At 34.0% G+C, this 23,330-nt stretch overlaps 1 protein-coding gene across 10 annotated transcripts in view; it reads left to right on the forward strand.

Moving 5' to 3' along the window:
- arhgap12b (Rho GTPase activating protein 12b) overlaps positions 1-23,330 on the forward strand; it is a 190,484-nt gene that overhangs the window by 158,048 nt on the left and 9,106 nt on the right. For 5 of the 10 annotated variants that reach the window (XM_051928964.1, XM_028804309.2, XM_028804316.2 and 2 more), the window contains 6 exons: positions 4,191-4,272; positions 6,128-6,256; positions 10,912-11,016; positions 12,152-12,250; positions 13,431-13,533; positions 16,293-16,412. In XM_051928964.1, coding sequence (XP_051784924.1) covers positions 4,191-4,272; positions 6,128-6,256; positions 10,912-11,016; positions 12,152-12,250; positions 13,431-13,533; positions 16,293-16,412 — 638 coding nt within the window. The remainder of the gene's footprint in view (positions 1-4,190; positions 4,273-6,127; positions 6,257-10,911; positions 11,017-12,151; positions 12,251-13,430; positions 13,534-16,292; positions 16,413-23,330) is intronic. The other 5 variants (XM_028804315.2, XM_028804317.2, XM_028804318.2 and 2 more) reach the window with 3 other exon arrangements.

Here is a 23,330-nt window from a genome sequence, read left to right on the forward strand (position 1 = left end):
ATCCATGATAGAGTGAAGCCGTGAAAGTTGAAGCGCGATATAGCGAGGGATTACTGTAATTTAAATGATACTGAATATTGAATCCAAACAGCTACTTCACTGTCATATTAACTAGAACATTAAAAAGGGAGTACAGTGATCCCTCGCTATATCGCGCTTCGCCTTTCGCGGCTTCACTCCATCGCGGATTTTATATGTAAGCATATTTAAATATATATCGCGGATTTTTCGCTGCTTCGCAGGTTTCTGCGGACAATAGGTCTTTTAATTTCTGGTACATGCTTCCTCAGTTGGTTTGCCCAGTTGATTTCATACAAGGGACGCTATTGGCAGATGGCTGAGAAGCTATCCAGCTTACTTTCTCTCTCCCTCTCTCTCTTGCGCTGACGTAGGGGGGTGTGAGCAGGGGGGCTGTGTGCAGCTGCTTCCTGAAGGACAGGCTGCACGGAGCTTCGCATACTTAAAAGCTCAAAGGGCACGTATTGATTTTTTTTATCTGTCTCTCTCTATCTCTCTCTCTCTTCCTGCTCCTGACAGAGGGTCTGTGAGCTGCCGCCTTCAACAGCTTTGTACCGGCGGTGCTTCGCATACTTAAAAGCCAAAAAGCCCTATTGATTTTTTTTTTGACTGCTTGCTTTGCACTCCTTTGAAAAGGAAGATATGTTTGCATTCTTTTAATTGTGAGACAGAACTGTCATCTCTTGTCTTGTCATGGAGCACAGTTTAAACTTTTGAAAAAGAGACAAATGTTTGTTTGCAGTGTTTGAATAACGTTCCTGTCTCTCTACAACCTCCTGTGTTTCTGCGCAAATCTGTGACCCAAGCATGACAATATAAAAATAACCATATAAACATATGATTTCTACTTCGCGGATTTTCCTATTTCGCGGGTGGCTCTGGAACGCAACCCCCGCGATGGAGGAGGGATTACTGTATATTTTAAAATGCAAGGAAAACAAAACTAATTAATTTTGCCCTAATACACATATGCTCACTAAGTCCAATTTGTCTGTCTGCCTGCACTGCTTGTCACTTATTTTCACTATTTGAATACAATAATGGGAGTAGACACAACAGAAAATTGAATTGAGAAGCAAATGGTAAATGTTAAAAGTTTAAAGCTTTGGCAGAAAATACATATTTCTAAGTTTCGTCTTAATGCAAATATCACACTGTCACACAGTTCAAAATGCAAAATAAGAGAAAAAATTACATAACTTAGACCAGTGTTTTATAGTGAGGACCACTTTGTTAAAGTTAGTTATGGTGGACCACTCTCGGCCAACAGCCACTTATTGCAGTAAATTACATTTGTTTGTATTATTATGGATGTAATATGAAAATTCTGTAACCATCGAAGATGCAAAAAAGGAATAACTTGCACAAAAACAGATTAGTTCAGGGCTGTTTCTTGGAAAACACCTTAGTAATTTAAGTGCATATATTGTTCCCACTGTAGCCCCAGTGATTCATAATATACTTTCAGGCTTAAAGACAATGCTGCAGCAGAAAGAGAATACAGCAGAAGTGGCATGTGACAGTGGCAACATGCAGTTAAAGCTTGTGTCACATTACACAACTTTTTGCTGTGGGGTATGTCAGCCTGTAATCGTTGATTTCTTCACTGCACCATGTCAATTTACACACCTGAAAATCATTTTCCATCACAGATCACTCATTTTTCTGACAGCGAATAACATGCTGATGTAGTGTGAAGAGTTATTAGCTCCAGCAAATTCAGCAGCAGTCTTTGCCCTTTTTTCTCTTTCCATTTTGCATGGTACTTAAATCCTGAGACACCAGGATGAGCCTCTCTTCTGTTTGTGAAGAGTTAACAGCTGTGATGAGCAGAGCCTCTCTTTTTTTCTTTTTTCCATTTTGTTTTAGTACATAAAACATTTGATCCAAAAAATGAACCTTGCTTTTTTGGGAGGTTCAAAGCTTCTGCATTCTTTATTCCTCATCACTGTATTATATGCATTGAATGTCCGAATGAGCATTCATTTGTTGTCAGCTGTCACGCCCAAACAGCTCTCCCCTTTTACTAAAGAGATAGTCAAACCTGTTTGATTTTTATTACAATTGGTCTTAGTCATTAGGTATGTTGCATTAGGTGATTGGTTTCACAGGAGTGCTGACTGCCTCTGACTAAATTATATAAATGAAGGCTACAATGAAAATCATTTAAAATGTTGTCTAATGGGACATGGGCTTAAGGGGTTTCTGTAGCCACAAGGCAGCTCTCCAAGCTTATGTCAAGATGGATTTTATAAATGAGGTCTATGTAGTGACAAAGTGTAGTTGGTAGGACAGGAGAGACAGCAAGCTTAACCAAAGCCTACGAAAAAAACTTGTAACCCTGGCCCACCTTAAATCCTTTCACACCTCTCTGTCAGCATCTTTTGTGTTGTAAATGTGTCGATAAGCCCAAGCAGAAAGCAGCCTGTTATCCCATACCCCCACCAACGCTGAAAGGGCAGAAAGTTCTCTCAGCTCAAGTCTGTTTACCTGTGTGTCACTTGTCGGGAGTTGTATGGGGTAAATAATACATTGTTATTTGAAATATCAAATATCAAATTAAATATCAAAAAATATTAAAGGTGAAAGAATGCACGTCGCCTTTTGCAGTCTCTGTACTTTGTACAGCATATAAAAGCCAGATTGAATGTTATTTACCTGTTTACCTTGATTTATTTACTTGTGACTTTACGCTGTAGAAAGATAAGTAGAGTGCAGAGCTTCCTGTGTTTGATCGACAGGGGCATGCTCATAAAGTACAGCGATGGCAAAAGTGCGACGGCAGCTTCCACCTGCAGCTATAGACTCTTCAGTATGCGAGCGACTATCTACACTAGTGTTTAGATCTGGATGGTGTATGTGCCTTAAAAAAAAAAAAAAGTCTGACTGCATTCTTGTGCCATTGCTCGCATACTGAAGTGTCAACATGCAGTTTTCGTGGCATTACACATGTACTTTGTGAGCATACCCGTGTCAACGGCGAAAGTGCGACGTGCATTCTTTCGCCTTTACCTCTGGTGCAGCTGCGTTATTCTTGTGTGTGAGTGGACGTTTCTTGCAGGGAGGGCTGCTGTTCTGTTTCTCCAAAGTAGAACCCTCATCATCGCCTGTGTTATAGCACGTGTTTATGTGAAAACAGCAGTGTCAGATGGGGGAACGTGAATGGTAGAATAAAACTGAATTAAAAAAAAAAAAAAAACGCTAACCTTTAAAAATACTATAAATTTACACCAGCTGTTACAGACTCGAATCAAATGTATGTTTTTATTCTATAATAGTAAGAATAAGAGCAGCTCACTTCTCAAAACGGAGGCGTCCAGTGTTGAACCAGCGACCCTTGTTACCAGAAGTTCTAACCGCTGCGCCACCAAAGTGGTTGTATTAATGCCAGAGTGCCAATGTTGCACTCTAACGCAAGTTCTTTTTCTGCAGTTATATTCTTGAATAAAAGCGCACTTGTTTTTTTATACTTCGAAATTTTTGTGAAAAAGTTTATTTGATATTTGGACTTCAGGCTTCATACATTCTACACTTCATGTCTTCATTTTGTCAATTAGTACTAAAACATGAAAAACATTTCTGTTTTAACATTTCATTTACATAGATTGTTGTAGACATGGAACACACATGAAATGCATGTATTCCAAATAACGATGTATTATTTACCCTATACAACTTCCAGCAACTGACACGCACGTAAACATACTTGAGCTGAGAGAACTTTCTGCCCTTTCTGCGTTGATGGGGGGATGGGATAGCAGGCTGCTTGCCGCTTGGGCTGACAGAGAGGTGCGAAGGGATTTAAGGTGGGCCAGGGTTACAAGTTTTTTTGTAGGCTATAGTAATTGTAATGTTAAAGAAGTGTCAAAAGAAGGAGAGTAAGCATTACAAGCACAATGTTAAGTTAATTGTTAACTTGTAATTGTTAGAGTATGTGTGAATGTGGATCTGTGAATTTGCCCTGTGACGAACACGCACTCTGCACAGGGCTTATTCCTGGAGTGCATCACTTCGCACTAGGGTGGCTTCTTTTCCCCTTAACCCTAACAGATTGTTATTAGATGATGATATTGTTCAACCAGGTAATGTGTGATACAATATAAACTGTACTCACTGTTGACATATGAGGTGAGCATGTATATTTTATTTCTTTTTTTTTTTTTTTTTTACAGAAAGAACTGGATGGCCTGGTGGACTGTGTTGCAAGGTTCTTCATTATTATTCACTAAATCACAAGGTGGTGGGACTAGCTGGGTAGGTGCTTTTTAATATACTTATTCATTCTTTAACTGACACACAGTTGTTGAAACATGACATTTCAATTTTTTAATTGAAACCCAAGCTCTGTGTTTTTATTTTTATTGATGAAACATTCATTCAAATGGCTGTAATATGTGCTTTTGTTTTGTATATGAATATTAAAATATTGGGAAATGTTAATTAACAGTGTCAGAACAAATAAATGGAACACTTTGCCATTATATTTTGTGATTTTTCTTTAGCTAAAATCAGATTCTCTGTTTGATTAAGTACATATTTACAGTATTATGTGGTCTGTGTTTGTTTTTGTCTATTTTGTTGTTTGTGGATTCTACACCATTGCAAATCATGATCTGTGTCTGGACAAATAGTACCAGCTGAAAAGTCTTAAACCTGAAAATAGGTTGATAATCTTAAATATAACTTGAGTTTTTCTTCAAGTTGGAGATATAACTATGCTGATTCCTAAAATGTGAAACCTCTTTTTTTACCTGGGTACCTAATTGCTTAAAATTAACTTGAGTGAAAAAGAGCACCATAATTGCTCAGTTGTTTACACTGCTGCCTCATTGCTTCTTGGGCATTGATTTCCATCCTGTCTGTCTGGAGTTGGTATATTTCCATATTGATTTTTTTTTCTTGGCGGGTTACTTCTTACATCCTAAAGTTGTTAATTTCAGGGTAATTGGTAACTATAAAATGGTTTAATGCAAGTGAGCATGCCCATGAGTTTTCCTTGCAATGCGCTGGTGTCCCATCCAGGGTTGGTCCTTCCTTTGTGATGTATGCTGCTAGGAATGGCTCCAGTATCCAGTGATACTACAATTGAGTAAGTGTGTTCAGGAAAAGAGTGGCTGGAGAGAGAATAGATTGGAACATTTTGGAAGCAAGACTTATATAGTACACAATTTTCAAATAGATGAATATTATTATTAACATGACTTATTGTTATTAATATTTCTTATTAACTGTGCTCTCTAAATATTCACTTTTTAATGTTCATTTTATATGTGATGGTAATCTTATAATCTCAGTCATATGTATATATTTTTAAAATGTAGGCCCTTTAACCAACTAAGAAAAATAGAAATATAAGTCCTTGGTGCATTGAAATAATAGGTGCAAGGATATTGATTATGGCAAAGAAAGAGACTATTCAATGCTCTTAATTTGTAGCACTCCTTTAATGGATTCTTTAGATCTAACCAGCTCACCCAATATAGCTTTCCAATACTATGGGGACTGAATTGGAATAATGATACTTTGTTGTTCCAGCTTCAGGGCTAATTACAAAGGTATTTTGGAGACAAAAAGGCAGTTTATATCATCTGAAAGACAGGGATTGTCTTGTGTAAAACAATGCTCACAATAGTTCAAGATCTATTTATTGTGGCATTATTCTTTTATGACAGTACATCCACATGGTTTCTTTCAACTGATATATGCTCTTTATTAAAGAAATTAATATATTCTAGATAGTCATGTAATGTAAGTAAATTATTTATAATTGTGCTTAAACCAGACAGCTGGATACAGTGGTGTAGAATTCTCTGTATTTAAATACATGAATTTTGGGCCCAAATGTTTTTTCAATCATTGACTGTATATTCACTTTTGTGGCATGCTGAGGATTTTTAGCATTCATAATTAAAAGCAGTATAAGCACTGGCAAAATTATGGTAAAGGTTATTTAAAACAGTTAATGGTATTATTAGGGATTTTTTTTTTTTTTTGCTTAAATTCGGAGTTATTGTATACATTAAAGTAAATGACCAAATTATTTTTAAAGGCTTTTGAGAATGTCTGGCTTTTTTTGACATCACCGCATTTTTTCCCTCTTTTTATCAAGTCATATTACCAAAGGGGTTCATTCCCCGAGCTCGTCTTCTCACTGCTAGCCAACTGGAAACGCTCGTTCAAGCGTCGGCCCGCTGTCGCCTATGTAAACTCTGGTCCTGTTACAACTGCTGCTGCCGCTGTATGTGTTCTCTCTGCATGTCTCCTTCAATAAGCTCTATTCTTTTCCTGCTTTTAGCCATTTTAACCTTGCTTTTGGGTTTGCAAAGGATTTGGAGGTGGTGGGATTTTACAGTGTTCCATTTTACAATATAGTTCTGAGGGTAAATAGATGTTCATTCATAGATTAAACTGTCAATGATTGAAACTAAGAAGACAGCAAAATATTAAGTGTTAATTAGCCTTCTTTAGTCCTCTGGTGTAACACTTGAATCTAAATATTTTGACTGCTCACTCAGCTCCCATCTCTAGCTTAATATATGACCCTGAGCAAATCACTTAACCTGTCTGCTTAAATTGTAAGAATAGGCCTAATGGTATTATTTATGTGCAGAATACTTTGAGAGGTGGCATTCTCCACAATGCAAAAAAGGCCTGCTTTCCTTGTGGTAACCTGAACTTTTATCCTTCTTTGTATGCAGTATATTTTATCACTTTGAACAGAATTCTCTTATTTGATGTGTTTTAGTAAAATTAATTACATATTTTCTTTTACAAGAGCAGTAAACATGTTTAATGGTATTGTCTCAGGCTGGTGGATTGCCCTCTTAATTTCCTTCCTACACTTTTAGTATTCAGTATCCTTAGCAGTGAATTTATTTTTTTCTTAAGTCATCTGGCCTTTTGTGAAAGGATTAGACTGTATCAATCTACATTTTGTTTATAATAGAGACAGGGATTAAATTATGAGATGTTATGATGAATTCAAAATAGAACAAAACCTACCCAAAGGTAAATATCCTTTGGGAACAGAAATACAAAAAACAACCACTTCAGAAAGGATACAGGTTACTCATTATAGAAAACACCCAAAATCATATAACTTACTCATTCCTTCCTGCAGAGTTTTAAATGTACAATTCAAAAATCCAATGTCTTGATTACTCCCGCAATTATTGCCTAATTATTATTCCATAACTGTATATTTTACTTCAGATAATGTATCTTGTTGGTCAACAATGTGTAGTGGCGCAGAGTCTTTGGCTTCCTATATTTACATACTGCTGAGATGTTCCATAATGCATTTTCATACTGGATGAAAAGATTTCTGTATTGTACATATAACAAGAGACTTGGACGTAACGGAAAATGTATGTCCCACTTAGTACTGAAATCAGACCTTCTATTTGTTGAGGTTTAATCTGATTACTTGAATAAAACATAATTACCTTCCTGAGTACATGGTTACAACAGTGACAACATAGACATGGAAAATGCCCTATTTATGGAATCAGTTTACTTAGGTTTCCACAGGGTTAAAGATGGTACTAAGCACATTAAATTAAATAATTTTTAATATTGAAGTTCTGAGAAAATGCAAACAGTGGAGTTAAAAAGTTGTAACACACACCATTTATTTTTTAAAGGGAATGGTGAATACACTAAGCCTTAGGAGGATAGTTCAAGATGTACACTGAGTGAATATAAAGCACAATGATAGGCCAAGTTAACATCAAGTTAACATCAAGTGGTATTTTAAAATGAATTGCAGGTATCTTAAAATTTACCTTTTAAGATATCTGAAACTCATTTCCAGATATCTCAGAATATGCTTGTTTACATTTTAAAATATCTGTGGTACATTTGCAGATATCTTAAAGGCATTTCTAGATATCCTGAAATCGCTTTCTGTAAAATTTCTTATTCTTTTAAAGGTACTTCCCGTTTATATTAATATATCTTGAAATGCAACAGGAATATGGCAAGCCAAATTAACATTTAGAGATACCTCAAAATGAATTTCACATTTCTCAACAGACAATTTGCTTTTTAAGATACCTTAAAGTAGGTTCCTTGAAATTTTATGACATCTCTAATACTTTTTGAGATACCTCAATTGAGTTTCAAGATATCACAAATACATTTTCATATATCTCAAAATAACTATGCATGAATTTCAAAATATGTCAAATATATTTTGAGATATCACAAATTAACCTTGCATGAATTGTACGATATCTGAAAATGCATTTCAAGTTATCTTGAAATCCCTTCCTGTAAAATTACCTATTCTTTCAGTGGGACATTCCTGTCTATTTTAAGATGTCTCTTGAAATGAGTATGGAAGTTACGTTGAAATATCTGGAATATCTCAAAATTCATAGATATATTTTAAGGTATCTTGAAATGTATTTAAGATTTCTCAAAATACACAGGAACTTATTTCAGAATATCTTAAAATGTATTTGAGGTTATCTTAATGCATTTCAGATATCTAACAATATGCAGCGTATCATTTCAGGATATCTTGAAATCTATTTCAGAAATTATAAAATGCATTTCAGATATTTTGAAATAATGCATTTTCACATATCTATAATTCTTTTTCTTATATTTTAAATGCATTTCTGAATATCTTAAAATGCATTTTGAGATGTCTAACGTTAATTAAACTTAAAAACATAGTCCAATCTCAAAATAAGTTTATCTTGAAATGCATTTCTAATGTCTCAAAATGTCAAGGAAACTATTCTGAGAAATCTAAAAATGTATTTTACATATCTGATACAGGATTGAAAATGAAAATATATATAATTAAATTTAGGATTTCTTAAATGTATTTTCAGATATTTTAAAATGCACTTTGAGATATTTCCAAATGTTAATTTGTCTTGCTGTAAAGCACATTTGTATGCCTTTTTTGGGTTGGGGTGGGGCAGAGACGAGCCTTTTTCCAAAAATTCATTGACACTGGTAAATTTATAACTAAGTGAATGGGGAAGCTAGCTTGAAGCATGTAAAAAAGTATTGCAATTGGTTGCTTTATGGTTAAAAGAAAATTTAATTAAATTGTCTTCAATATACAACATACTAATCTTAAAAGTGAAACAGCCTCAGATTAAATTGTAGATAGATACCATAAGTGTATGATTTGAGGGAAATGTGTGTCTCAGATTATGTATCATAAAGATTCACTATTCTAGGACTGAAAGCAGTCTCCACAGCAACACATTTATGTTTCCAGTATAACTATTGACCCTCCTTCTTAAGATCCAATAGAGCTGAATGTTGTTTTTTGGTGATGTTATAAAATTTTGTTTGAGTAGTCTCCTTTTCAATAGTGTTTACACTTTGTAAACAAAACTACAGAATGTATCCTCTGAAATGGTCACATAGGTTCCAGCCAAGAAATAGATTAGAAAGGAAGACAACTAGGTTGGATATTGTCTGTTCTTTAAAAAAAAAAAAAAAAAAAAAAAAAAAAACAACAACAACAGAGCTTAGGCAAAGTGCGATTTCAGCCACAAAGTAGTCTTCAAGAAATTATAATTGTTGGAACCTGACCTGTGACATCTGTATTCATTTTCTTGAAACAATCTATACTTGTTACATTAATCCCAAACAGGTGATTCTGTATTCTAAAACAGAAGCAGCAACAGCAGAAACTGGACAGCCCTATATATAAATTCTGTTTAGGAAGTAGATGTTTCTGATACTGGAGAATTGGGATGTTTTTTATAATTAATTTTGTAATTGCTAAACTTGCTTAATGTGACTTAGTACTTTGGCAGTATTACATTTTGTAAGTGTTAACCTCAATAAGAATTTTAAACTTAATCCAGAACTGATAACTTGGATTTCCAAATATGCTTTAAGGAGACTCAAAAATGTCTTGTTTGTATATGATTATGTACAACACACTTTATTTCTAATTGGTACCAGCAACTATAAATTTTTCCTCCTGTGTTGTTGCATTTAGATAATTTTGTGCCTTTTTCCATAAATGTTTATCTTAATGACTTAATTTCTTAGGTTTTAGTTTAGAAGTGTACTAATGCTCCATAAATGGCTATCTCAATTTGTGTTAAACCTATGCTCTTGTACTCAAATCAAATAACCTAAGATGTCCAGCAGTATCTTTCTGAGGTATTCCCCTGAGTCATGCATTCAGTTCTGCTTGTGTGCTTTTGCCAGAAAATCACTAAGGTCTTTTTAATCAAAAACACAAGCATGTAACATTCTTGGGAGATGGGGTTTCAGCACTATTCTGGAGATCCTTCAATTGTATAACATAGTTTGGTTTTATGATTCCTAGAATAGAATCTGTGTTTCGCAAAGGCATACCTTTCTACTGTACAATAAATGTCTGTTAATGAAATTAAGTTCTCTTTACTGACAGATCAGATTTGTAAATGCATACACTTTTATTACCTGAAGCTTTGTCTTAATATCATGTTCCTGCACGAACAATCTTTTTTTCATAGTGAATACAGTATAGACTTTCAAAATCTGTGTCCAAATAAATTCTTGTTTGAAAATGGATTTATACTGTATGTTGGCTGCCTATAAATGCTAATTCAGTGAGCTAAGGGAATATGTAAATGAGGTTGTTGGTGTTTTAATGGTGACGGTTTCTTTCCTTGCTTTACATATTCTTTTTGTATAGGAGGTGTGAAAGCATGACTTCAGGGTTGCTCTGTTAACTTTTAGTGTCTTACATGGCTTTTCAAATTATCTAAGCGAATTGTAGACACAATGACTCTTTTAGGACATTATCATCATGATTGATTTCAAATCCAAGCATTTTTCAAATCATTGGGAAGTGGCATCATTATTTGAAACATTAATATTTTAAAACACAATATCTCTCTTCTTTCATATGTACTTTTTCCATAGAAGTTTGGTGGTAGTCAGTCCAAGCCTGAGTTTACAGTTGATCTTAAAGGTGCTCTGTTGGATTGGGCTTCAAAAGAGAAATCCAGCAAAAAGCATGTAATTGAGGTAAGTTTTTTTTCTTGGTTAGAAATCTTCAAAATTTACATGGGCACACTGTATACTGGCCAGTATTAGTAATTGCTACTACAAACAGGTGCATTGTGAAAAAAAGCAGAGATTGGTGGATTTTAAAACTACTTCAACAGTTCACTGATGATTAATTTCAAAAGAAGGCCTGAAATTTTATTCAAACATGCAATGAAATCAGAGTCTTATGATCATAAGTCCAAAACTATTTTTGTTTAATAAAACAGCTGATTGAAAACATCAACCACTGTCTTTTTAAAATATTATTATTAAAAGGCCAGACAATGTTTCTGTGTGTTTATTATTCTTAAGCATATTTGATGTACAATGTATTGTTAAGTCTAATGTACAATATTAAGTGAAATAAGTTGTAAATAATTCAATTACATGTAAGTAACACTTAGTAATATTTAAGTGCATTATTTATAACATTATTAATATGTTTCTAGTAAGTAACAAATATGTACAATGCATACAGTAGCATGTTCAAATCTAGAAAAGTATCTAAGAGCAGTATATGACTGGTTAACTTCCTGTTCCCATTATAATATTACTCCGTTGTTCTAGCTCTTCACAACACTGCATTGAATTAAGCATCTTATAATTATTTCACTTTGTTCCTCTGTCTGGAACATGTTTGCTTTCTTCTCCAAATATGTTTCTCTAATATGATATACAGTTAAACTCAATTAATGCAAATAAACATTGTTGAGTAACTGCATGCTTTACTGACACATTAGCCTGTATGTTTGAAGAAAAAAAAAAAAAAACTTAAATTTTTGAGTAACAAAATTAAAATTCAAGACCAATTACTTGTCATTTTTGCACATCAGAACATTTTTGATCACTCAAACATTCATGAGAGATATAGAAATCACATGCTATAAACCCACTGTTTTGCATAACTTTTTCTGTATATATTCAAAGTTTGTAATATGAATTTAATTAAAGCTTTGTCACTTGAAAATGGCAATGCTCCATTTGACAAAATGTACGTGATGACTGCTTTTGTGTCTCCTGGTTATTATTTAGATACACAAATGTCTTTAAAAGTTAGGGTTTTATTAAATCTCGATATTCCATGTCTAATTATTATGAATTGAATTTCTTATAGCTGAAAACACGTCAAGGGACTGAACTATTGATTCAGTCCGAAAATGACAGTGTTATCAACGACTGGTTCAAAACACTGATGGAAACTATAAATAATCATGTAAGTTTCTACTCAACTATAGTGATAAAAAAAAATCAAAGAATCTTTTCTTTTACTTGTTTTTTCTGTGAAAGTTGTTTGCTATAAGATTTGTTGCTGTATAAATCTGGCATTTTTGTGCACAATGGTAATGAAAAAGTTTAATTTTAGCATTTCTTTTAATTGTGTACAGTTAATTATTACCTGTAATGCATTATGTAATATAGAGCATACTGTAACTCTGACTGTGTACTATTAAGGTAGAGGGAGCCAGAATGCTTTATCTATACAAAATAAACATGAAAATAAATACACTGCCACAAAAAATTATTTGTTCCCATTCTAATTACATCTACTATTCAATTTTTGACACTGATTGTTTTCAAATCTACAATTAGATAAAGGGCAGCTGAGTGAACAAAGAACAGATTTTTTATATTACGTAATTTATTTAATGAACAAAGTTATCAAACATCAACTGGCATGGAGAAAAATGTATTGCCTTCTTGCACTTAACTGGTTGCATCACCTTTACATTTAAACTGTCTAAAACAAAACACTTATTGTAATTTGACATAGTGTTTTTCTAAATGCCAAATTTCCATTTGAGCAGATGCGCTCTGCAAACTTGGCTGTCACATTAAGAGTTCTGGTATGCAAGTGATTTACCCTCACATTTCCCATACAATTTAAGCTCAGTTTTTTTGTTTTCTCCTTTTGTTTGGGTCTATGACTGACTTTTCATAAATGCACAGTAACTATAACTGGTAAAATGTTTCAATTGAAAGAGATAAAAAACAACCAATTAGATGTAATTATTTGCCCTTTGATTTGCATGTAACAACCTGTACTACTGAACAAATAGTTTAGAAGCTAAAAACACAGAATTGCACTGAAGAGTTAGAATTGTTATAACTAAATGGCTGAGAATTGCACTTTTACCTAAAAAAAAGTGGTTATGACACGATCTTACTAGAAATTGTAGCATTTGTACTTGAGCCATTTCCTTTGGAGATCATTTCTGATTGAGAGAAGAGTAACTACCATGTCCATCTTTGGTTGAAAAAACTTCCAAAACCATGTCAATTGTTATATCCATTAAGTTTTGTTTTAGTAGGCCAATGCAAAGATATGCAAAAAGAACAACCTTCTGTTAAAAATGTTATATTTCAAGTTTTCTTTTATCTTCTTATATTTTCAGGCATGGGAATCTGATGAACCAGCTGAAGAAGACATACCAGAATCTCCTGGACCAGAAAAAACTGACAAGGATAAAGAAAAAAGAGATTCAAAAAAAGGACGCAGTATGTAGATAAATTTGAGTTCTTTTACCTCAGTCAAAATGTTTGCTTATTTTCTTATTACTAAGAATATCAATTTAAGAAAATACTTAACTTGTAATGTAATATAATCACCCATAAATCTGACTCACCAGAATTCTTGCTATCTTTATTGAGACAGGAAAAACCTTAGCTAGAAATGAAAGAGACTATCTGTTTACTACACTCCACAAATTTGGGTTTTGCCCCAACATACATACCGACCTACTATATGCCAATCCAGAAGTCTCAGTCTGCATTAATGACACAAAATCAGATTACTTAAAATTAGAATGAGGTACTCGACAAGGGTGCCCACTATCACCAGTGCTTTTTGCAATAGCCATTGGCTATTTATCTTTGGAAGAAACCAGAGATAAAGGGTATTATTAGAGAAGAACTTGAACAGAAGATATCACTTTACACAGATGCCATTGTGCATTATACATCAGACCCTTAATTATTAGCCTTAATAGTGTTGGGGGATTTTCTTAATATCTCTGGGTTTGAAATTAATTTGAATAAAACTGTGCTTTTCCCAGTGAATTCTCTAGAATATATATTTTTAAAACAACAAAGCAGTTCAAATATCTGGGGATAACTATCAACATAATATTAACCAAGTAAATATAAAGATGTCCTTCAGTACAATTTAGGTAGTACTATTGGAAAAAATCAAACAAGATATTAAGAAATGGTCCACCCTCATTCTTACCTTAAAACATGATAAAATCTTAGAAATCTGCAGAAATTCATAAATCTTAACTGGCCCAGCTTACAACAGAAAGTATTCTTTGCATGTCCTGGTTTATGCTCCAAACTAACTTACTATCAGTTTACTGGCATTCCAGTTGTCCTTTTTTTTTTTTAGTATGGAACCAATGTAGGGCGCATTTCAAAGTAGAGAAGCTCTCATCTGTTGCTGCTGTTCACTTTTTTGGCTTTCTCAAAGCTACTCTGTAGTTAATCCACTGAAATCAATGGGATTAAGACACTTCATCCTCTTTATATAGACAACGTATTTGCATCTAATGAGCAATTTTGCTGCAAATGTATCTTTCCAGCTACGTATTTTTTTCTATATACAAATTAGAAATTTTCTTAAAGGAAACCTACCCAATTTTGCACATCTCACACACACATCTATCCCAGAGGCCATGCTGGTTAGCCTTGATGAAGACTCGGACATCATTTCAACAATACATAAAAATATTTAAAAGAATTTCTCCTTCACTGATCCTGGGGGAAGGTAGGAAGAGAGACCTTTCAATTAGCATCTCAGAAAAGGAGTAGAACTCTGCCATACATGCATAGAATACCCTCTAGTTCTATATGTGCCAGGTATTTCATAATTCAACTAAAAATCTTTCATCAATCTAATTTTTCTTGTTTAAAATTCTCCATAATGTACCCAAGTCAAGATCCAATTGGCTACCATTGCCATCCAGCACTACCATCACTATTCCATATGCTTTAGGAATGCACTAAATTAGCATAGTTTTGGTCAAAACTCTTTACAGACTTCTTAGGTAGCCTCAGTGTTACAATCGCTTCAAATCCATTGACAGTAATAAATTTGTATAATCCTGGATAGCATTAAAATGCATAGGAAAATAACATTGGAATTGCCTGTACCACACTACTAGCACATGGGCTTATCTTGTTTAACTGGGATAATCCCAACTCGCCTTCTATAACTGTGTGCATTAAAAGCATTCTAAATGATCTCAAATTAGGAAAAAAAAATCAGACTCTCTTAGAGGATATGTCCAAAACGTTTTCAAAACAGGACAGGGCACAAATTAGTATGTTAGAATAAGCATGCTGCAATTGCTCTGTTATATTTAAAAAAATTAGATGTTGTGTGTTTCTTTTTTTTTTTTCCCCTCTCATTCTTGGTTGAGGGTTGAATCTTGTTTTGCCTTTTTCCCTTAGCATTTCTATTTGTCTTTTGTTTTCTGTGGATTGATTCTGGAGTATATTGTTGTATCTGTTAAGTTATTCGTCTTTGTTTATTTGAGTAGTATGTTGTTGTAATGTTCCGACTTTTAAAAATAAAATTAAAAAATTTATAAAAAGGAAAAAATGAAAATACTTAACTATTGTAATAGGCTACCAAAGAAAGAATGGGCACAAAAAAATTTATAGAAATGGGAAAACCAACAGACCAATCCCTAGCTTCCTAGCTGTACAAGATGTTCCTGGAAGTGACCCTGTAATTAAGAGAATTATCATAGAGGATTGAGAGGATGCAAGGTTCCAGGTAACATGGTAGGATTTGATTTTTTATGTGTAGTCACACAGAATGTCAATCAGTATTTAAATCATTCTTCAATTTAGAATTGATTTCTTCAGTAAGTTTTAAGTAATCTTTTTCAAATTCAGCCTCATTGGTTGCAGTTGTAAACCCAAGAGTATATTCTATAGACTTATAGTATGTGCTACAAAAGTAAAGGCGGTGGGGGGTTGGGGGGTGTGGGTTGCACTTCAAAAATGCTACACTTATCCTTTAATATCTTAATCTGCTGTTTCACTTCAGATGCATGAACTTCACTTTGGAACAGACTGTCTGTGGCCACTTGCATATGGTCATTTTGGTACCACAGTCCACTGTTAATTTTCTCTGTTGGCATATTCTACAAATTTACTTTATTTTTAAACTTGCAATCCATTTGTAGTTGTCAAAATGTATGTGTAACATTTAAAAAATAACTGTACTTAATTTTTGGTGTTTTTCTTGCTAGCAGTTAAAACATCAGTCAGCATAGATTCTTCAGAACAGAAGAAGACAAAGGTAAAATTGAAGAAGTTTCTCACCCGCAGACCCACTCTCCAGGCAGTAAGAGACAAGGGATACATAAAAGGTAAACTGAGATTTTGTTAACTTCCGTTTGGATTTAAATTAAATAAAACCATATGAAATAAGTAGGTGACACTAAATTACCTGTCACAAAAACTATAGTTTCTTATTACAGAACAGCGTAGATTCAAGAAATACAAGAAATTGCAGTAACAGTAATGTATTGCCATTTGGATCTTCCACTTGCAGTGATTAATTTCAGTAGGGGTGCTTTTGCTTGTCTGTGTGAGCCTCTGTTAATGGTTTATCTGACACACACTCAGTTTAAGTTGACTGAAATGTAGCATTGTAGCTAAAAGGAAACTAGTATAAAGCAGTTAAAAGATCAAAATTCTAATTGCGTGTCCAGTGTAGAAAAAATCTGCCAGGACCCAAAAAAAAAAAAAGGTCTCCATTTCCAAATGAGTTAGTATTTGTCACTTGTGAAAGTGGACAAATGTGCTCTATCACACTCTGCACATGGCTAGATCTGCTTTTCATGTTGTTCATGTATCATTTCTTTTTCTGTGCTCCCACCAAAGTACGCTCTCTTAAATGCCCCACATTGTCTTACAACTATCAGAATATGGTGATACCTTTTATTGATGCTCTAATAGGTAGACTTGGGTGTGACAGCAGTTGTCTTCTTTTCCCTGGGGTGCCTTCACTATGGAGAGTCTCCCTTTTGGGGAAAAAAAGGCTCTTCCCCTTTCTTTGTCCCACTTTCAGTGTTTTTAAGATGCCCATAATAGAAATAGACAATAGCTTTTATCATTGATTTTTAAATTGGCATCAGAAACAGCTTTGTTAGCACAATTGAATATGTGTTTTCAGGTTGTAATTTTTGGAGTCCATACAGAGATAGCATCCTATACTGTACAATGGATATTAAAATTCTGCAAATGCTTAATTTATTTTTTGCTAATGTAAATACTGAAGTTGAAAACATGTCAAACTTTTTTCACCTTTAATAAGCTATACTACCTAATGTACAAGTAGAAAACATATGCATAATTTTTAGAATAAATAATAAAAATGTAATACTGCCAAGTTTCCTAAGTGTGCATACTCTCTTTTGATACCAGTGCAAGTAAGAATTTTATTGTACTCTCAACATGTGAGAGTACTTTTAGTATTATAGCTATACTTTTATTGAAATTGTAGTCAGTTGGCTACTTTATTTTAATCCTTGGAAGATCTGTACCTTTAGAAAGAGGGGCAGCAGCTATGCCTGCACCTTTTCATTCTACTCTAACTAGGAAAAAATTTGCTAGGCATTTGCTGACTGGCTATGTCAAAGTTTTAATTAACCAACTTATACAAAAGGGAGAAAACAAAATATAAAGGAAAACCAAAGAACACAAAGCAAACCCAAGCTGTCTTTGGCCTTGGTTTGTGCCGTTGCTTGTTTTTGGTGGAGTTGTCCATTTGCTTGAGTACCTCCTACCTTCTTGAGAGAATCCTCCTCATTCCCTCTAGTACTCTGGTAGAACTGACTGTGACTACACACTACCTCCCTGGCATTTAATCCTTTGTACTAGCTTGACTCACATATTATGGGAATTTTAGGGTTATTACTTGCAGCATGTCTTCTCTGTTTTATTGTGTTTACATGAATTTCTTGTTGACATTTTGGAAAAAAAATAATGTTGCTGTTAATTTCTTGCTCATTTTTCTTGAGGAGCAATTAAAGATTACCTCTTGTTTGTTTGTATGTGTGTGTGAGAGTAAATAAAAAAAGAAAGTTAATGCATTAAGTGTCTTTATACAATGTGACTCTGAAAGCTCCACTTCTGATTGACTGACTTATTTATTAGTTTTTTTTCTTAAATATATATTAAGGAATGATATGCATGGTCAGTGTTATGTCACAGATTGACTGATTTGGGAAACAGAGTTGTCTCCCAGTTGTCCTGTTATGAATTATCTCACATATATCTCACAGTGCTCACATTAAAATTTTTTATTTACTATCAATTACTTAGAATGTGAAAGCAACATAAAGTCAGTGGGCCACTGATAAGTAGCAATCTTTAAACTAGAGCCAAGAATTATTTTTTAGACAATTCCCAAAATTGCTTCCGTGATATTGGACACTTTGAATTAGAGCTCCCTGTGGTTTTCCCAAGAGTTTATACACTTCTGAGTGCCTATTTATAAATTAAGGGTAATATCTTTGAATCATATTTTTTTCTTCAAACAAGTTACATTTGTAAGTATGCAGTTAATTCCCCTTTCTCACTCAAACCAGTGGTTAAGAGAAATACTCTTCATTCATCAGTTTATTTTCCTGTTCAAATGTCTTAAAACCCTTTGACAGACTAGTATAAATGTCCTATGCACTAATTTATACTTTTCTCTTCAACCTCATAAGACAAGACAACATAAAAGCCTGTAGACATCTAGCATCACTGTGGTGATGAATTTTTGCAATCTTATCTGAAATCACCAGCAGCCTGAACACCAGCAAGGCTCGTAAATCAAGGATTTTGGTCAGTTGTTCCCAGATCAGTATAAATGTGAAAGTAATTTACTGTTTTGCCCTTTCACAGTGATTTATCTGTCTTTTAATAGTGAACCTCAAGAGTTGAGAACAATATAAAATAAATAGATATCTAGCCTGTGCTGTTAGAATACATACTGTATATAACTATAAGCTGACAATATTTATCAAAATATAATGCAGAATTTAAAATGTGTTTTCTTGGAGTATCTTTTACTTCCACACAGATTCTACCTACCAGCCAGATTAATACTGGGTTTAGGGTAAACAATTGTCAATGGAAGTAGGAAGAAAATGTTATGAATTAATAACTTTTGTTTGTATTTTGTTAAGAGTGAATATAATTTGTGCGATGATTACAGATATCAAAGAAGAAGAATGTGAAACAGGATTTTTCAGAAGTGGCAAATACTGAATATACAAATAAAAGATTTGTGATGGTAAATTCAAATCAGAAATGTATACCGTGAAAAGTTAATATTCATCACATTGTAATCATTATTTGTCCTCTGTGACAAATGAATAATGTATCCATATGCTTTGTGACCCAGTTCAAAGTTACCTGCCCATTTCTAGAATTTGAATTACATTTGCCAGCTGTTTCTTATTCATTGTTGAGAACAGAAGTTCTGTTCTTTCGATGCTTAATCATTGAATACTTCATTGAGTCAGTTGGGACAAAGATAAATGTTTTTAAATGCAGAGTACTATTTGATTTATTAATTTTTACAGTGTATTTACTGTTTTATTTTCATGCTATTACTGTAAAAAAAGTGTTTTCCCTATTCCTGATATCCTATATTTTACATTTACATTTACATTTACATCATTTAGCAGACGCTCTTATCCAGAGCGACTTACAACAGTGCTTAGTAGTCTATGACTGTTCTTCAGTCTTTAAGGCTAGGATTAAATCTACTGTCATTAAACAAGTTACCGCTGACCAAGTTGTACACAAAACCATGCTAGAAGAAAATAGTACGTTGTTAGTACAAAAATTTTTTTTTTTTTTTTTTTTTTTTTTGAGAAAAGGGATGGAAAAAAAAAAAAAGTATGGGGACTTTCATATACAGTATTTGTCACAAATGAACGGCTTCAGATCTTTAGACAAAATATATTAGATAAGGGGAGCCAGGGTAAATATACACCACATTTTCTAAAACGATACTTAAGTTTGTTTAAGTAGTAAAGTTATCCAGCGCCTGAATTACCCATGTGACGTGGTTATTCCCTCAAACTTAATTGATAACTCACAATACTGTATGCATGACCCTTACCCTGAAAGTGAAGTAGTCACTCTTTGGTATATAGACAAAAATTATGAACATTATGCCTTGATCAAAGGACACTCCAGAGAGAGAAAAAATCATAACAGTGGTGAATTTTCTCAGGAAAGGTTGGGCAACAACACACTCAAGAAGTCACAGAGGATCCCAGAATAGCATCAAAAGAACTGGAGGCCTCTTTAGCCTCAGCCAAGATGAGTGTTCATGACTACACAATAAGAAGGAGACTGTGTAAATATGGGAAACTTCTTGTATCCAGTTGTACCATCAGTGCTTCTCTTGCAATTTAAAAAACAAACAAACAAACAAACAAAAAAAAAACACCAGGATGATCCCCAAGCATTTTGGAATAATGTTGTATAAACAGATGAGCCAAAAGTAGAACTCTTTGGATGACACAAGTCCCCGTTCGTACAATAAAACATGGGGTTGATAGTGTGATAATATGAGGATGCTTTGCTGCTCCAGGACATGGAAGACTTGCCATAATTAAAGAAACCATGAATAGTGCACTTTACCAGAATATTCTAAAGAGGATTTTTGGGTCAACTGTCCATGATTTGAATCGGAAGCATAATTGGGTCATTCAGCTGGACAGTAAGGTAAAATACAAAAGAAAAATCTACAACTGAATGGCTTGGAAGAAAATAAAGTGTTGCAGTGGCTTAGTCAAAGTCCTGACTTGAAGCCAATGGAGATGCAGAGGCAGGATCTGAAACAAGTAGTTCTTGCCTGCAGACCTACCAATGTATTTGAATTAAATCATCTTTGCAAAGAAGACTGGGCTAAAATTCCTCAAAAGTGATGTAAAAGGCTGATGTCAAATTAGAGGAAGTGTTTAATTGTAATTAATCCTGGTAAAGGTGCTATAACCAATTATTCAAACTATGTGGGCAATTTTTCTTATGGGTGATGGGTAACTTTGTTCCTTGAATAAACAAATCAGTAATTTAAAAGCTGTGTTATGTCTTTACACAGTTTAACTTCCTCTAATATTAAGTTTTGTCTAATGGTCTGAAACCATTGTGTCAAATATGCAAAAAACAGAGGATACTGAAAAGGCGCAATGTATTTTTTATATAACTGGTGTGGTAAAGGGTTTCGCACTGTGTTGTCAGTAGCCTTATGCTCTTGGTGGAGTTGCTTTTGGCAAATCAGTGTATAAAGGGATGATGTTGTGGTTGCAATAAGCACTGAAAGAATTCAATTCAGAACAGCTATAGTAGGACCCACAATACCATATATGCAAGCTTGTGAGATTAGTTCATGGATCTCCGGTGGCCTGTATACCCTGGACAGGCAGTATTTGAGGAAGCTGCTTGGAGCTGCTTTATGAATTTTGTTCATCTCTTGCATTGGTTATGGGTCGGGTTTAATCACTGTTGGATGGTGGACATTAATCAAGGCAAAAGAGAACTGAGTGGTAGAAACTAGCTTTTACTGAACTATTTATCCATTACTTAGTGGGGTGGGAGCTACTGACAGTCTCTCTTTTAAGAATTTTTAATTAGATTTCTGTATTAATAATGGTTTGTCTTAACAAACACCATGTTTAAAACAAAGGATTATTTTAAGCAGACATGGTGATTGTATAATAGAGCTACTGAGCCATCAATCAGTTACTGCCTGATGTCAAGTTGGCCCAGACATCCAGAGTGTCTAGAAGCTCTGACAAGTTTTTAAGATGTTCTGGGAACTCAGATCAAATGAGCTTTTAAAAAGCTCCTCCTGCATATCCATGTAGGTAGTGGTCATTAAGTCTGAATGGACCTCACTTAAATCCTCAGTAGAGGAGGTAGTTGAAAAAAATGGTTTTCTTTTGGCAGGTGTTTGAACTGTATGGGATTGCAGGGCTACCATTACCGTTTTTTTGTTTCATTTAGTATCTGTTTGCAGAGAGAGGGCAGTGCTCACTGCTGATGCTTTTACCTCTGATCCCTTAATTTGTGTATAAGGTGTTTATTATGAGGTTAATCTTGTCTCCTTGTTATTTTCATGGCCGTTTTCTAAGGCAGAGCTGAAGATTATAAATTATGTTTTTAGATGTTAGGATCATTCTGTGATATTTGTGAGTGATGATTTCTTATAGAAATCAAGTTACTGAGATTTCCAGGACATGCAGCAATTTTTTGCATTTACAGTTTGGATGCAAATTCATATCTCTGAAGATGAGGTAACAGTGATATACAGATGTATGTTAATCAGCTGTCCCAGTAAAGGGGTATAATCACCTCAATGCCTTGTTCAAATGTGATGGTGATGGATAGTCGGGGAGCTCTCGGGTATCCCTAAAGAGAAGCAGGAGACTGTTTCCATGGCAAGATTAATTAGGTCTGCTTTGCTTACCAGATGAAGCAGTTGCGGAGTGAGTCTGTGCTTTACCAAAGAAGAAGTTTAAATTTATTTAAAAATAGTACTGAATTTTACATTTTCTGAATATTTGAAGTTTGTGTCCAGATGCCAAAACTAGCATTTAGAAAGAAGATTTTTTATTTTTTGTTTTTTATTTTTCTTACAAATTGTCTCATTTTGTTTTGGGAAGTTAGCACATGATAGAGAAACTGTTTTTATCACACATGAGAGAAGTCCTTTAGCTAATATATTTGTCTGATATCCATTACATTCTCAGTGTAAATGTATAATTTGAAAAAGCCCTATGTTGAAGCCTCCTATAGTCTACAGTGTGCTGATTTTTTTTTTATTGTTATTCATTGAAGGTCATCGGTTTTGATATACATTTAAGTTGAGACACAATGACATTCTTCACCAGTAAACATCACAATAAAAGGATTCAATATTTTTATTTAAAAAATATACAGTAAATTCATGCTGTATATTTTAAAAGCAGCTGCTTTGTACATTATACAATAGTTCAGTTGGCCTGTTGGTATACTTTTATTGCATTGTAAAACTTGTAAGTTAAGTTGTTTATGTAACATTATAGCTTGACTAATATGTTAATGATATTGGAATAATATTAATATCAATCAGTGTGTCACCTTAAATGTAATGAGCACTATACTCCTTTGTAAATGAAAATAAAGTGCACAATGGGCTAAAGTTACTATAATTGGCATTCACAAACCTGGTTAAATCAATGCAAAGCCACAGTCGGCTGAAGCATATCACTTGCATCGGGCACAAGATAGGATCT

Source organism: Erpetoichthys calabaricus, chromosome 6 (assembly GCF_900747795.2).
Source record: "Erpetoichthys calabaricus chromosome 6, fErpCal1.3, whole genome shotgun sequence".
NCBI lineage: Eukaryota > Metazoa > Chordata > Cladistia > Polypteriformes > Polypteridae > Erpetoichthys > Erpetoichthys calabaricus.